Raw genomic sequence first — 16,979 nt, 5'->3', positions numbered from 1 at the left:
CCCTACCGCTAGAAGTTTCTTGCCGTTAACCATAAGCAGGAAATATTCATTTCCCATGAAAGGCTCCTGCACTACGGTAAAAGAACCCCTTTACTATACTTTTATACCATACAGGTGCCACTGACAATGGCAGCACAAGTTGCCAGCCCCTGGTGTCCATCAACGACGTCGATAACGTAAGGCCCAGCACAAGCCGCGCTGGCATGGAGAAAGCATCAGCCAATGTTGAAGACGGCGCCACGTAAGTCCACATTTAGAAAAGTTCCATTAAAAGGCAGCTCAAAGACGACAGGGATGGCTACCAGTGTAACAATCACACCTCTACTCGGTAATTTCTCTTTGGGAGGACTATCTCTCATGGCTGAAACAGGTACTGCATCGGCAGTTTTGAGCGTTCGGCCGGCGCGGCAGGCCTCGACAAACTTGATTGTTCCAGCAACGCGACCAGAGATCACACGGCACAGTGCATGCCCCATGCCGCATCCACGAAGCTATACAAGCTCGCCCAATTTTCCATGCTGTTCACACGCCTCCATGGGGGTAGACTTGCAGGTTTGTAGCCTGCTTGCTCACTCCCCGTTACGGTATATGTAAAGATTCTGAAGGAGAGGCGCTCATCGGAGCTTAGGCTGACGAAATAAAAGAGGGTTTTACAGTGTTCCTGTAAAATTCCTGACAGAATTACGCTGGCACTGACGCACTTGCGCGAGGGACAAATGTTGCGATAACCTAAACGACATATTTCAGCTGCTTTTCAGAGAAAATTGTGTCGGCGTAAAAAAGAAGTTTTCGCTCAGGATCTACGACATAAGTAATTTGGAAAAGAGAAATAAATGTGCTTAGGAACACACTGTACGAGCATTGAAGCTCGTGGCATTTAAAGAAATGTGATATCATAACTGAAGAAGTTGCATTTTAGATTCATCAAATACACGAGAAAACGTTGAGAAACTCAAAAAACGAAATTACATGTTTTAAACTCAGCAATGATATCACCGCCACAATTCAATCAACTGCACCAAATAACACATTAAAAGCGCCCAAAATTTACCCATTACGCAGCGCTATGAAATTTTCTGTTTTATGGGTAGATCATTCGCCAGTATTCGGACACGTATCGATTTCAAGGAAATTGCAAAAAAAAATTAAAGGAAGTTGTCCACTTGAGATGCTCTAAGAGGTGTAGCGAATGTAACTGCGATATATATTTTTTTCGTGTAGTTAAATTTGTAATTTCTACCCCGCAGGGGTAGCAGGCGTGTGGTGTACTTCGAGATCACGTACCCGAGCACATTGGGGTTGGACCCTCCTGCGTCTAACCTTGCGCAGCTTTGCCGTGTCCGGGGAAAAAGGGATCTTGGGGTTTGAGCCACTCTCGGGTGTTTGGACCTTTACGAAACTTCGGCGGAGGCAACACAGCTCTTTGGCCTCGGCTTCAAGTAGACGGCACCCGAACTAACCCACCCGGAGGAAATCGGTAGTTGCCTTTTCCTGTCCCCCTCTCCATTCTGCGTCTTTCTCTCTTTCTTGCAATCTTTACTGTCTTCTGCTCTCTTCTATTTACTTCCGACTTTCCTGGCAGCAAGGGTTAACCTTCTGTGGGTGGCCAACCTTGGGTACTCCTGATTGGGTTATAGTAGCACCGTATAACTGGCGAGGGCTTGTCTTACTCGTAAGACTTGCTCCGTCCCCATGTTGGGCTCGATGGTGGGCGGTTGGCGCTGTTGCCGAACTCAAGACCCCTATATGGCTTCTAGTCAACCACTATCCCTTGATCGCCCTCTAAAATGAGGGCGCACCGATGCAACGTTTCAATTGTTTTTGAAGAACAATCAAGACCACTTCCCTAAGTACCAAGTAATCCACAGAAAATTTAGCACAACAGCGTGCTAAATTCTCCCCCTTCTTGGTGGTGAAATGTCTCTCAAACACTATAGGACCTGGCTACACAGCCACAAAGATGTCCAATGGATACCTGTTCCTTGAATTCAAGGATAAAACTCAACATTAGGTTAATGACTTGAAATGTATTGGCGATGTAGCAGTCACTGTGTCGGCACATCGAACCATGAACACGAGCCGGGGAGTAATCTCTGAAGACGACTTCTTGGACCTTAGTAACGAAGAGCTGCTTAAAGATTTCCAGAACGAAAATGTGATCAAGGCAGAAAGAATCCTGATCCGCAGAAACAATTAACAACTTCCAACAAAGCATATTGTACTAATCCTTGGTACTAGTTGCTGCCTAGTACATTGGATGCAGGCTATATCAAAGTCCGTGTTAGGCCGTACATCCCAAATCCTCGACGGCGCTTTAAGAGCCATAGGTATGGGCATGGATCTCAGACATGGCGAGGAAGGCAGACTTGTGCGAAATGCAGCTCGATCATCCTTCAAACAATTGTGACTTACCTCCACATTGCGTGAACTGTGATGGAAGCCAACCAACCTTCTCCAGGGCATGCCCTAAATGGAAACAAGAAAAAGAAATAATTTCACTAAAAGTCAAAGAAAATATAACATTGCATGAAGCAAGGAAACCTCCTTCGTACTTAGATCACACAAGCTTTTCCGAGGTAGCGCGACGAGGAGCAGCGTCAAAAAGGCCTCGGGAGTCTACGGCGGTCACTGATAGTGGTCCGGTAATCAGTCCGCCTGCCCCCCTGGTAGCAGCAGCAAGTGCAGCTCCATCATCATCGAAGGTTGGCCTGCAGACTTCAGTTCCGCAGGTTCCAAAGCTAAACCGAACTCCACGGCCTAGAACGCAAGTGTCAGCGCATAGAGTACGACCCTCCAGTGCCCGAGCGCGCTGAAACAAATTAAATACATGTAACTGCTCAAAGAAAGGCACCGGTAACCTACACGGTTACCATCCTTGTATACATATCTATCTATCTTTAACACGTGCTCTCTAACACAGACAAAAAAATTGGTCCTCGATATGGCTACACAAATAATTCAGTGGAATGCGATGGGCATATTTAAGAATCTAGATGCTGTCAAAGATCTACTAGAGGAATCTCAGCCACGACAGTTCTGTGTTCAAGAAACACATTTAAAGTCTACACGCAAGAACTTCTTAAGACAGTACATAATTTTCCGTAAAGATCGAAATAATGTTAATTCTTCTTCAGGTGGTGTGGCAATCACAGCCCAAAAGTCAGTAGCATGCCAGCATGTATCACTTCAGAGTTCATTTGAAGCAGTGGCTCTTCGAGCTAAATTGTTCAATGAACTTATAACTATCTGTTCCATATACATATAGCCAGATGAACGGTTTGACTCAGCAGAATTTGAAAAGCTCATTGACCAGCTTCTCGAACCGTATATAGTAATGGGAGACTTCAATGCTCATAGCACATTCTGGAATGACTCAAGATGTGATGCGAGAGGACAGGCAATTGAAATGTTCCATCTTTCATCTGGAGCCTGTCTATTTAACAAGAGAGAGACAACTTTTTACAGTCCTACACAGAACACGTATTTGGTTATAGACTTAGTCATAGGGTCAGCATCACTTCTTCCATACCTGGAAGGGAGAGTTATTAGTAATCCATATGGGAGCGATCACTTCCCAACACTCCTATAAAAAACAAAGTGGCACAATGGAGCAGCTTACCCCAGAAAGTGCAAACGTCATAGTGCAGGCTGGTCGAAATTTATAAACCTATGTAAATTGTCCCTGGAAGACTTGGAACGTACCACCTACATCACTGAAGATATCCTCTGTTCTGCTAAAAACTGCATACCTCAGTCCTGCACAGATAATGTCAATCCAAAACCGTGGTGGAACAAAGAGTGAAACAGCAAAGAAACGCCAGAACAAAGCATGGAGTAGATTTTCACGCTGCCCAACAACAGAAAATCTAATTGAATTTAAGTGGTGGAAAGCAAATGGCCGCTGTATCCGCCCAATATACAAAGGAGAAAGCTGGACACGCTACGTATCCTCCATCATACACGGATGTTAGCAAAGTATATAATAGGGTACGTAAACTAAAAGGACAATGTCCAAATCCTTTTTGTCTCATCCCTGGCTCTGGCGATACAATAGAAGATCAAGCAAATACTCTTGGGGAGCACTTTCAGAGGGTATCAAACTCCGAAAATTATACCGAAAAGTTCTTACACCATACCATATTAGCTGAAAATATTCATCTGCGTCCAAACAAGTTGTCATCAGAAGGATACAACAAACCACTAACATTCCACGAACTCAAGCTTGCCCTAGGCTATTGTGGCAGCTCGGCTACAGGCTCTGAGAGAATAACTTATGAAATAATCAACAATCTGCCAATCTGCCTAACTGCATCTTCGGCCTATAAAATAAGATTTTTACAACTGGTCCTACACCTTCATCTTGGAAGGAGGCATTAGTCCTGCCAATGCTGAAACATGGCAAAGACGCTTCCATAGTTAACAATTACAGGCCAATTGCACTCCCCAGCTGTTTACTTAAAGTATTTGACAAAACGACTAACCATCGCCTTGTGTGCTTTTTGGAGTATATTAGTATCTTGGACCCTCACCAATCTGGCTTCCGAAGAGCAAGGTCTACAACTGATAATCTTGTTCTCCTTGAGTCGTATATACGTGATGCATTTGTACACAGCCAATACTTTCTATCTGTATTCTTTGATCTTGTGAAGGCATATGATACTGCCTGGCGATACGGAATTGTGCAAGACCTGTCGTCCGATGGAATTTGCGGTTATATGCTGAAGAGCTTGCAAAATTACCTATCTGAAAGGAAGTTCCGCGTAAGAATTGGCAATGTATTATCGCGCACTTTGGCTCAAGAAAACTGCATACCACAGGGAGGAGTGCTAAGTTACACACTTTTCCTAATTAAAATGAACTCTCTCCGCTCTGCTATGCCATCCATGGTGTCTTATTCTATGTATGTGGACGATATCCAAGTCAGTTTTACATCTTGCAATCTGTCCATATGTGAACGCCAGATACAGTTAGGTGTTAATCGGCTCGCGAAATGGACAGGCGAAAACGGGTTTAGATTCAGTGCAGAGATGACTACCTGTGTGCTGTTTCCCAGACGAAGAGGGGTATGTCCTGGCCCATGCTTTACGATGAATGGGAGAAGCCTAGTAATTAGAAAAGAACAAACATTTCTGGGCGTAATCTTCGATTGTAAGCTGCCCGTCATGCACCATATAAAACAATTGAAGCTGAAATGTCTTAAAACTACGAACCTTTTAAAGATTTCACCTGACCAGTCGTGGAGAACAGATAGGTATTTGCTCTTATTTTTTTTAAAAAGCCTTCTGTTGTCACGCATAGACAATGCATGTATTATTTACCAGTCAGCTTCAAAGACAGCACTTAAGCTACCCAATCCTATCTATCACTTAGGTAACCGCCTAGCACTTGGTGCCTTTCGTACGAGCCCTCTCCAAAGTCTCTATACAGAGTCGGATTAGTGGCCACTGGATTATCAGGGCACATATCTCGGAGTCACCTATGCACTAAGAACGATGTCGCTAAAACATAACCCATACAAAGCACTCATAATTGATCAGTCCGCAAACCAGTTGAATTTCAACTGGTCGTCTCACGCCACACCGTTCCCATTAGCGGTAAAGTCTGTTGCTGAGAAACTTGCAATTATTTTCACAGATCTGCAGGAAAGCGACTACGCTGAACCCATCCCACCTTGGGAGCAATGTCCAGTCGCCTGCGACTTGTCCTTTACAGAGCGTAACAAAAAGAGTGGTCCGAGTGCCCTCATCCAGCAACATTTCATGGCTCTTGAAGACAAGTGCAGATCTATTGCATTTTTCGTTGATGCTTCAAAGTTTGCAAAGTCGGTATCATGTGCAGCCCATGGCCCAAACCTATCCAACTCTAAACCTTTTCATAACCATAGCAGCATCTCTACAGCGGAAGCGTACGGTATTCTGATCACTGTTGAGTGTCTAGAACAGCGCAAGATACAAAAGTCTATAATATTCACAGATTCATTAGGTATTGTCACAGCCCTGTCCTGTAGCAAAGCAAGCCGGAGCGCTGTATTAAACAAGCTCATTCTGCTTGTTCAAGTAGCGTATAAATAACACCTTGCTCTTGTTGTATGCCGGGTACCAGGTCACTATGGGCTCGCTGGCAATGAAATGGCGGATAAAAATACTGGACAAGCGGCTCATCGGGGTACAACTGATGTAAGCTGGGTAACTGGTGTAGACATAAAACCTGCGGTACGAAAGTCCCTCCGTAATCATTGGCAAGATGATTGGGACAAGGAAGTTGCAAATAGGCTGCACCACCTCAAACCGCAGTTAACCAAATGCTTCCCGCTGAAGCTTGATCGACTCACCGAAGTCAGGCTGGCACGACTCAGAATAGGACACACTTATGGCACACACAAATACGTCTTTACTGCAAATGACCCACCGACGTGCACACGCTGCGGTGAGAACATAGCCGTCCTACATGTCCTCATTCAATGTACTCAACTTCATTAATAGCGAGTGGCTCATTCTAGGGAACCTTACTCACACCATATATCCTCCCCCTTCCCTCAATGTTCTTATCAGAGGATGCACTTTTTAACTTTAAAAGAGTGCTTAATTATCTTGCACAATTAACTTTCTAGACATCTCAACCTAAGCATCAGATTGCGCCTCACAGCTGAGGTATAGTCTTATGCACAAAAGTATGTCTGAGCTCGCGCTCTTCTTGCGTAGGCAAGAATTTTACTGCTAGGGACTCGGACAATCCACAATAATTTACCATGTGTGCCTTTAACCAATGCATTTAAGGACTTATGCTTATGTTAATAATTATTTTACAATTTATGCACAAGTATTTATAGACATGTATTACGTATAGGCCTCTATACAGCTTTTAAGTCATAGTCCTAAACTCACTATTTTACTAAACCAAACCACATGTCCAGGCGCTCTTTGGCCATAGATGCCCTTGCGCCAATATATTCAGCCATCATCTTCACCACTAACTTTGTAAATTCTAAGTTTCTATTGTTTTTAAGCTTAGCGAGTTGATAATCTTTCCCACTTGCAAGCCTAAAGGAAAGTGATGATGGAGAATTTAGCGCTATTGAACTGGCTCTATCGAAAGAAATATGATTATTTTTTAGTTCTAATTCCTTAATTAAATGATCCGGTCTCGATGCCGACCAATCTGGCATCATTAGAAACTATGTACAAGGTAACACTACTCGACTCGAAGAAAAGTATAACATTGCGTGACCCATGTGAACAACCGCAACAAGTACAAATACAAGTATACAAGTAAAAAGCACATTACCGCAGGAATGGCGACCAAAGTTCATCTACTGCTAAGAGTAGACATTTCAAACAAGCAACTGGCTGTAGAAAAGGCACACTGTACGGGCTGTCTCTGCTCTACTGCCGTTGTATTTTTTCTTCACTAAACGGTAGAAAAGCTGTCGCACCAGCATTGCCATAACTCAACGCCTCCAGCGTTCATCACGATATTGAGAAAAGCTTAAGAAAATACCTACCTCTTCTGTAGCATATTTCTTCCATTGTACATGAAAACACTGAAGTATTTGATGTTTCTGTGCTTGCTACGTATGGGGCGAAACGAGATTGTGTGTGTCGTTCTCGTGATGCGTTCGGCAGGAACGGTGTGCAGTTCGAATGCGACTCAAGTATAACATACCTTCATACAAACACTGCAGGTAAACTTGAACCCCGCAGTTTTTCTTCGTATTCGGTATGTAAACTTGAGTTAAGGCGTATGATGTCCGAAGGGGAGTCATTCCACCTACACATGTCAGAAATGACGTGAATAGTTTGCCTTTGCGCGATTTCCATTTCTCATATCGAGAGCCTCATGAGGCTAGTTGCAATGGCTTCAACCCGCCAGAAAGCGCCTCTAGTGAGAGCAAAATATCAGCATCAGGAATGGCTCACACCCCCATGAGCAAGCAAGTAATGGCTGAATATGAACCAAGGAACGAAACGAGCGAACGAACGAACGACGGAATAAAAGAGAGCCAATGAAAACAAGAACAAAATTACCTTTAGGTATGCATTATGTTCCCGCATGAGACGTTGAGGCGGTCAACCTACAGTGACAAACGTTTACGTCATACTGCAGCTCACTATGTCTTACCCGTCAGATCGTACAACTTTAGGCATTACCACGTGTGCAGCAGGCTTTCCTCTTTAGGTGTTGGTAGAATGTAACATGCTGCTGAACCTTTCTACTCTTCCTAGCATAAATCTGTCCTGAAAAATTCAGCGACCAAAAGGATAGCCCATAACGTGAAATTTGACAGCAGCTGTGTAGGTGTTTTTATTACGGGATATATTCAGGCAAATATACTGAGATACAGATAGCAGAGGTCAAGCGCGACGGCTTTTGTAAATGACTGATCGAAGGAGCTAGTGTAATAGCTGGTGCTGAGTGGCTTCCATAAAATCCGCGCATAAAATTAGGTTGGAAAACAATTGCAGACCAATACAATCGAACCAAGCAATTCGACCAAGCGGAAGCGAGAGCCGACACGAGCTGATCATAGCAGTAAATCAGCGTTCTACCCGCCGTGGTTGCTCAATGGCTATGGTGCTGGGCTACTGAGCACGAGGGGCGAAATGCGAAAACATCCGTGTACTTAAATTGAGGTGCACGTTAAAGAACCCAAGGTGGTCGAAATTTCCGCAGCCCTCCACTATGGCGTGCCTCATAATCAGAAAGTGGTTTCGGCTCGTAAAACCCCATAATTTTTTTTTTAAATGAGCGCTCTCGCAGAGACCAGGTGCTAGTACGAAATGAGCGGTCGGGCGGGTCGGCATGAAACCTGATTTCCGCGCTGATATCCCTGAAGGGGCAGCTATCATTGGTCTCGGCCTCTTGACCGTTCAAGGCTCGCTTCTTCTGCCGCTCCGTTTTCGCTCTTTCAACTTTAGCTGTTGTGCTCGTTCGCTCGGTTACGCCGCCGACGCTCGCCGCAAGAATGGGTCATTTAGAGCTGCGCAGTAAAACGGAGACGTATTTTAGCCGACACAAAACATTCTGTCTCAATGCCTAATGTCTCACTACTGAAAGCACGCTTCTGGACTTTTGCGTGAATACTTCTTGTGAGTGTGTTGAGGACGGAGTTGTATTTTCAATACTCAGACCGGCTAGTTTTTTAACTTACCATCACTGATAGATATTTCTATTCTCGTCCACCTGTTTCATATAGAATATACATGATGTATCAGATAACGCAAGGCTTATGTTATGCTTGCCGCGCGAACGAGGAACATTCTTAATTTCCAGTTTATCACCACAGGCCACCGAAAGCACCACCGTTCAATTTCTGGCAATCTAGAGCCCAAATCTAGCCCTAAATATCAATGCAGCAACTTAGCGCTAAAATTGAGCGGGTTGCCTTGCCATTAACGCGCATTTTTTTTTTTTGGCAAATACTCACTTGGTCAAAATGTGTTTTTGTCGTCCGATAACAAGAGTCAGCCCTGTTGAGCTAATTTGCCCGTATCCTTGCAGGAATGCTACTGGAACTGGAGGAATGGAACAGCAAGACTCCTGCGGTGTCGAAGCAAGTGATCAATCGTCTGCCAAGAAGTCGACACACAAATGCGAAATATGTGGCAAACTGACAAGAGAGGCTCGCAATCTAGCTGCACATTGCCGCACGCATGCACGCGAGAAACCCTACAAGTGCGAAAGTTGTGATAAATCATTCGCGCATAGGCAGTCTCTCTATAATCATCAACGGATTCACGCAGGCGTGAAACCCCATCTCTGCTATATATGTACTAAACCATTCAAAAGCAAAGCGGAACTTGAGAGTCATCTCAAATCACATAGTAAGGACAGACCTTTCATTTGCGACATATGTAATCTGTCCTTTAAGCGAAACTGGCATCTCCAAAGGCACCGCGAACGATTTCATGAGGACGAAAAGCCGTAGGAGTGCAAGCAGTGCGGATTCGGTCCACAAAGAAAGAAAACTTCGACGTACATCGCTGCCAGAATACTGGGTGCTAATTCTATCGAGATTCGTTTAGAGGTGCATTTGAACCTATTGCACAACCCGTGACGCATACGGGTGGGCAGTCGTAACAGTGTGACTAGTGCGCAAGTGAAGTAAATCGCCCATGGGTTTTGCATATCAACGTGACCATGATGCCGTGGAGGGAAACATCACCGCTGACATTCTCCTGCAGGGGTGATAAACTTATCGGACGCATCGTGTGGAGAGGTGGGCTTCTTTAGACGTTTAAGACTGCTGAGTGGAATGCAAGACGCAAAGGATGCCGCTTGATTTTTTGAAATTACGAGAACAAACGCCGTCTCAAGCAGAATTTGGGATATGTAAATGTCGAAGTATACTGCACGTCCTGGCTCTTGTTTGCACAACTATGTTGTTCGCCAACGTAGCTTTAGCGAACTCATTTGTAGACAAAGCCTAATGGGCAGCAAGTTAGGGTTTTGTGTCACTCTAAGGTTGAAACGTTCGAACAGAATCCTTGACACCTGGTTTAGTTCTGTGCAAATGGTCTGACAGTGTACTAGTAAACAAGCATTACCTTACCATCCTTTTAATTATTCTGCATTGTGAATAGAAGAGAACACCTCTCATTAGAAAACATTTCAAAAGAAGGCACTGTTTTCTTGTCAACTGAAAAAAAAATATATCTGCCAATAATTGAGGTCCCTAGGCCTTGCTGCCTTACAGAGACAGATTTTAAGATATGTAGACATAAACATGGGGACATTTATTTCTCTTACAAATTGTTCAATGCACGTAACGTTTCGGTTCAGTTTTTGGCTCTTGTTTTCATAGCGAAGATTTTTCTTCTTTATCATGTCAATGAGAAAACCGAGACTGAACTAGACTGAAATCGTATGTAGCGTCACTATATATGTTCTCCCAAAACGAATATTTTAGTTGTTGTATTAACGTGGAACGTCTGTCAGTCTTAATGTGCAGTTTCTTATTTAGAATATATAGAATTTTTAGCCTGATGTGACAAACGTGTCCCCGAGAGCGAGATACAGTTTTAGTAGTACTATTGACACGCATAGTTCATATGTCTTTTTGCTGTGAGCGCGTTTCACCGGATGCACTTCTCATTGCATGACGCGCCTGCATGCATCAGAGCTAGCTCCAAAATTCTGTCTTGTTTTTCTGTATTGTTCAACTTTTTTCACCAAATTGCACGCGCAACGCGAATACATTTGTGCATTCTGGAAGGCACGCGAGCACCAGCGATTCCGCTGGAATCTTCTACGAATGATGTGTGAACAGCCGACGCTCGTTAATCGTAAATCACTTGTTCGACAACCCAATCATGTGCCTGGCACTATCTTTCTACCCGAATGTAACTTGTTTTGTGGGTTCTGGTTCGCCCAATAAAGAATATTTCGTGAGTGATGGTTCTTGTTACTGCGTTATTCATCGTATCTACAACGCGACTCATCGTATCTACAACGCGACATCTCGTAGAGGAGCTTACCCTATCAGCCATAAAAAATATTGGAGGACGCTTAAGCTTCGCGTTCAAAAGCGGAACGCGATAGCGTTATCGCACCCCGTTCGCACCGCCCATTATTAAACGCAGGGGTATTGAGGCATCCTCGCACCGATCCCCGCACTGCCCCAATGCGCTCAAACGAGACGAAGGGGAGAAACGGGCGAGTGGCACGCCACCTGTCGGGGCTGCGCCGTACATTGCCAGGATGGGGTCTTCTGTGTTTGCCGCAAGATGGCTCTGCGTGTGCGCCAAGCGTAGAAGAAATGTGGTGGTAACGTACTTCGCTAGTCGTTTAACTGCGACTTCTGTAATTTACATGCTCATAATTACCGATATACACCGCAGTATAACGTTCTACGGCGCGTTTCTAAGGCAACACCGCATTCACTAGAGGCGCTTTTGTTTCGTTTTGAACCATCGAACTCGTGGCTTCTAAAGTGAAACCACATTTCCACTTACACTATGAACGATGCCTTTTCTCTGAGTGACTATCATTGTGCTCTCCATTCTCTGACTATGCACAACTGGTGAATATCGGGTTGTTGCTACTGTAATAAATACCATGAAAGAAAGAAAAAAGAGAACTTGTGGCTGAGTGGTAGCGTCTCCGTCTCGCACAGCGGAGACCCTGTTTCGGTTCCCACCCAGCCCATTTTGCAAGTTGTTTTTTTATTGCGAATGCACCCACTTGAAAAACACAACAGGAAATTTTCACAGTCTGTCGTATTTTGGGACGTTGGTTCTGTAGTTCCGTTGCCTGTAGTTCTGTCGTCTGTAGTTCCTGATCAATATTTAATTAAAAATTGACAGAGAACTCTTAAAGGATATGTAAATTTATTGGTACAAAAAGAAAACATTATATAAAAGCAAAAAGAAAAATCTGTCCACCCGGGAATCGAAAGACATGAGGATCCCGAGCCCACCATCTTACCACTGCACCACACCGCACATGTCTGCCAGAGTACATTTTGGCTATGTTAACAGTGAAACTCGATGTCTGCGTGGCTTTTTACATTTGTATTTTAAAAGCCAAGATGCGCTTTCACTCCACCGCGTCAACTGCCGCATCTCTAGAAGAGCAATGGTGTTGTTACCATCGACAGGTACATCGTGGAGTGCGAAAACATCTATTTTGCTGTACAATATCCATAGTGAATAAGAAATTCAGAAGTAGACAACAGTCACCAGGGACACTGTTAGGGTTGTTACTGCTAATTTTGACAGTTGTATGTCGCTCTTTACACTTTTGAGCGCGCATATAATTCGTGTATTCAGTGCAAAAGAGCTACATAAACACTCCTGGATGAGTCTTTATTCTGACAACATACTGGCTTCTCACGGCCGCGCTGTACCAGATTAAATAGACCTGAGCGAGACACCGTTTCACCCAACTTTGTGGAACAACCCAAAACTTCTTTTCCGTTCGCATAAGCTTGTGAAATATTTCTGGGAAATTAACTAATGTGTCAGTGTAACACCAAATGTAAGTCAACAGGACTGTGTGCCACATCTTACCAAATAAAACAAAACGGATAAGCAGCCACTCCGGCAGATGGTATCATTTTGATCAGCGGCCGATTTTGAGGAGGCCGGTAGGGCGTTGCTGGTGCCGCGTCGTCAGGGCAGAATTATAACTATTGGCCACGTCGACTTTAATACCGGTGTCGGTGCTATCAGCATTGCCGGCTTCAGAGAAGCGCGATTGAATACCGCGCTAGAGAAAAGTATAGTGTACACCACCGATGCGAAACTGACATACAAGTTTAAAGGGCCGCGACGGAAAGCGCTTCTGTTGCGAATTCCGAAATCTTGGCCGTCGCGTCCGAATCTTTCTGTTGCGACGTCAGAATTGCTGTCGTAACGTCGGAGTCACTGTCACGATATAAAGCTGTTCTTCCGACTTCAGAACTCTTGTTGTCGCGACAGAACGTTTCTGTTGCGACTTCAGAACCCTTGGCCTTCGCGACAGAATGCTTCTGTTGCGACATTAGAATTTCTGTCGTAACGTCAGAAATGTCTCTCAATTGAGAAATGTCACGAACTTCTGTCGGAAAACAGAAATTTCTGTAGTGGCGACAGGAATTCCTGTTGTCTTTTTCAACTGGGCACTACAGAAGCTTGTCACACCGCACAATTTCAGTGCACATCTGTTGTCATCATTGGGTACATGTGACGATAGGTGTCCGTCGTAGAACAGTTCTCTGTAGTAAAACAGTAGTTTGTCGCATTACTTCAGGAACACTTCTGTTATGACAATGGGGGGCCTATTGCAATGATAGGTTTCTGTCGTACAACAACATTTTTCTGTAGTACAACAGAAGTTGGTCGCATTACTTCAGGAACACTTCTGTTGTGACAATTGGGGGCCTGTTACCACAATAGGTTTCTGTAGTATTTCAACAGCTCTCTGTAGCACTAAAGAAGTTTGTCGGGTTACTTCAGGAACAGTTCTGTTGGGACAACAGGGTGCCTGTAATGATGACAATTTTTTCTGTAGTACTACAAAAATCTGTTGTAGAGCTTCAACTTTCTGTTGTAACAACAGACATACGACAGAGTGTACTTCTGTAGTCACATCAAGAAATGTCTGTTGCATACCAGAAAAGTCTGTCGCTCCAACAGGAATATGTAGTTACTACAGAAAAGTCCTGTTGTACAACAGAAATTTCTGTAGTACTAAACACAACATCTGTTGTCATTGTCAACTGGGCAATACTGCTCGAGGTTTCCGCTCTTGGCCGTCGTCCCGGAGAATCCATCATTGACCTTGAGCGGACCTACGTGCGACGTCATACCAGCTGTGGAAAAGCGGGGCCCAAACTCGGCTCGTCGCGATCGTCCCCGCGAATCCTCCATGCTGCAGCTGCGCGCCGCTGCCGCGAGGGGCGCTCGCTGTACGTGACGTCATGCCAGCTGTGGAAAAGCGGCCCCCCCAACTCGGCTCGTCGCGATCGTCCCAGCGAATCGTCCAAGCGCCGCTGCTGTGGGGGAGGCGCTCGCTCTGCGTGACGTCATGCCAGCTGTGGAAAAGCGGCCCCCCAACTCGGCTCGTCGCAGTCGTCCCAGCTAAGCATCCACGGTATGTCGGATGATGTGTATAAGGTGAAGCTGCAACGATGTGCTATAGCTAAGAAACGGCGGTGTGCGGAAGAAACGGATGAAGAACGGGAACAACGTTTAGCTAAACGGCGTGCATATTATGCAGCCAGGCGAATGCGTTCAACATCTCTTGATCTGGGTGTATCTACAAGTATCATGCATGCTCTCAATGCTGACGCGACTTTGGCGACACCTGATCGTTCGACACCAAGCCTTATGGATGCTTTAAATGGCGACGAGACTGCATCTACACGTTCGATGAGCAGTATGGAACTTTACAACCTGAACAGAAGATTGCTTTCGCAATCCACTAGGCTTAGCCAAGCTAAGCCTCTGTCAATTTCTTTTGATGAATTGCCTTTTGAGATTCCTCGCTCACGGTCAACGCAGCCGACCCCGACGCCGACGACACCGGCTTTTCTGCGACACGAGCTCCTTAACGCTGTCGCGTTAATATTGCCAACGTCGTCATGGACGAGGGAGCTAGCCGCATGCTACGCCTACCGCCTCAGTACGGACCTCTGCGCGAGAAGACTAGAGCGATCATGGCCCCGACAACTGCCACAGTGAGAGTGCCCGTGTCACGCGCAGTGACGTGTGCTGCAAAGCCAAGCAAGCCACCGATCATTAGCGGGTCACCGTTTGGAGATCTTGAAAGCTGGTCGGAAAACTTTGGAGAACCACTATGTTTGAAAACTGAATCTGCGATGAGCTGCAGTTTCACAGTGTATTTCTGCAAACATTCAAGAGCGTCATGTCCAAGGAGAGGGCCGAAGATGAATAGGAACGCCGAATGAGAACACCCTGTCCTTCAGGGCAGAAATTCAGCCAGGTCGACCCGCACATGTCCGAGAGGAAAGCGTTCTTCCGCACTGCGGTTTGAAACAAGTGGTTTACACAGGGTGAATACGTGAACCAGCCAAAACGATTACAATATTCGTAACGGAAGCCACGGGTATAGGAAAGACGTTGGAAAAGCGCACTCAGTAACATCGTCACCTGGTGTTCTCGCCGAGGTGAAAAATTCAAACGCCATAGGCTGCGACTAACTCCGAAAGACCTCCATAACAGTATCACGCGAAGAACTACTTAAGATGTTCTCTTCGACGCAGCCTCATGTAGCCTTAATTGCTGACGTCGTCTAAGGTGACGTACAGCAGCCATTCCCAGTCCCTAAATTGCTGCATCTAAAGCCTGGAGAGATGACCTACCTCACGGTCTTCAGGCGTCTGCGTCCCCCTTCGCGCCCTCAACTAACGAGTGCTGGCTCTGCTGCCATTGAGAAGCCGGACACGTCTATTGCTTACACCCTTAAAGTGAGATGATACTATCGTTTGCCGTCAACTGTTTGCGTTCACAGCATTATTGTTTGTGACTGTTTGGCTGCAACTAAATGGAGACCCCGCCGACTGTGCGGATCACAGTCGCCACGGCATTGCCTTTCACTGAAGCTCCCAGAGTACGCTGTGCTAATACCTGACTCATATGTAGGTCCTTATCCGGTAAACTAAACACGGCAACGTACGGAGGTGCGGTTTCTGTTCATTGAAGTACCCAAAGTCCTCCGCCACCAACGCAATATCAGCCTCCACGACGAAGAAACGACGTGCTGCAATTTCGACGAAGCTCCGAAGAAATAACCACACTGCCAATAGGATACCTGACGACGCCACGGAACAGCGGGACAGTGCCATGGAGCCATGATCTTACACCTCGAAATGAACCAACAGACTATGAACAAACAACACCGACGCTGTCGCCACGCAGTGGCCGCTTTAGTGGACAGAGGACCCAACTACTCCGTCATGAATCAACAATTACACGCACAGTCGATGACAGTTATGACTACATGGCAAGGACCCCAAATCCGAGCAGCTGGTGGTCACCTGACAAGGACGACTGGAATGAGCACGTACAGGCGCCGACAAGAGTGGTATACTCCACGCAGTGGGAGCCGGAGCAACGGCAAACTGCATCACAATGCCATCTACAGGCAGCATCTGGGATCGAGACAGCCAATGGGTGCCCTTTATTATCTGCAAGCATGTCGCTTGACTCCTTTCAATGTTTCGCGCTTCAGCTCGCCAAAATGCCGAGCGACGCCGCTGCAGTAGCAATCTGCGTGGAGTATACCACTTTTGTCGGCGCCTGTACGTTGAACACAAGAGGTGCTAGACACCCTTGCGTCGCAGAATCATCCTTTTGTAGCAGGATCACGGCAACTCGCCCGCCTACCCATCAAGCACCAGTCAAGGACGGCCAGACAACGCTACAATCTTAGACGACGCTTCGTCGAATACCAGGCCGGTGACCATGATTCGGTTTTCACACTCATAAGCGAACGTGGACTGAGGGAATGGCTACGTTATATCACACTCTACACGAAAA

The 16,979-nt window shown here is 45.6% G+C and overlaps 1 protein-coding gene across 1 annotated transcript in view; it reads left to right on the top strand.

Moving 5' to 3' along the window:
• LOC129386590 (uncharacterized) overlaps positions 1-11,391 on the top strand; it is a 30,947-nt gene extending 19,556 nt beyond the window's left edge. The window contains exons 5-6 of the mRNA XM_055074670.2: positions 115-241; positions 9,499-11,391. Coding sequence (XP_054930645.1) covers positions 115-241; positions 9,499-9,925 — 554 coding nt within the window. The 3' untranslated portion in view covers positions 9,926-11,391. The remainder of the gene's footprint in view (positions 1-114; positions 242-9,498) is intronic.
• Positions 11,392-16,979: the final 5,588 nt, after the last annotated feature.

Source organism: Dermacentor andersoni, chromosome 4 (genome assembly GCF_023375885.2).
Source record: "Dermacentor andersoni chromosome 4, qqDerAnde1_hic_scaffold, whole genome shotgun sequence".
Taxonomy (NCBI): Eukaryota; Metazoa; Arthropoda; class Arachnida; order Ixodida; family Ixodidae; genus Dermacentor; species Dermacentor andersoni.
This window is presented reverse-complemented; position numbering and strand designations above follow the sequence as displayed.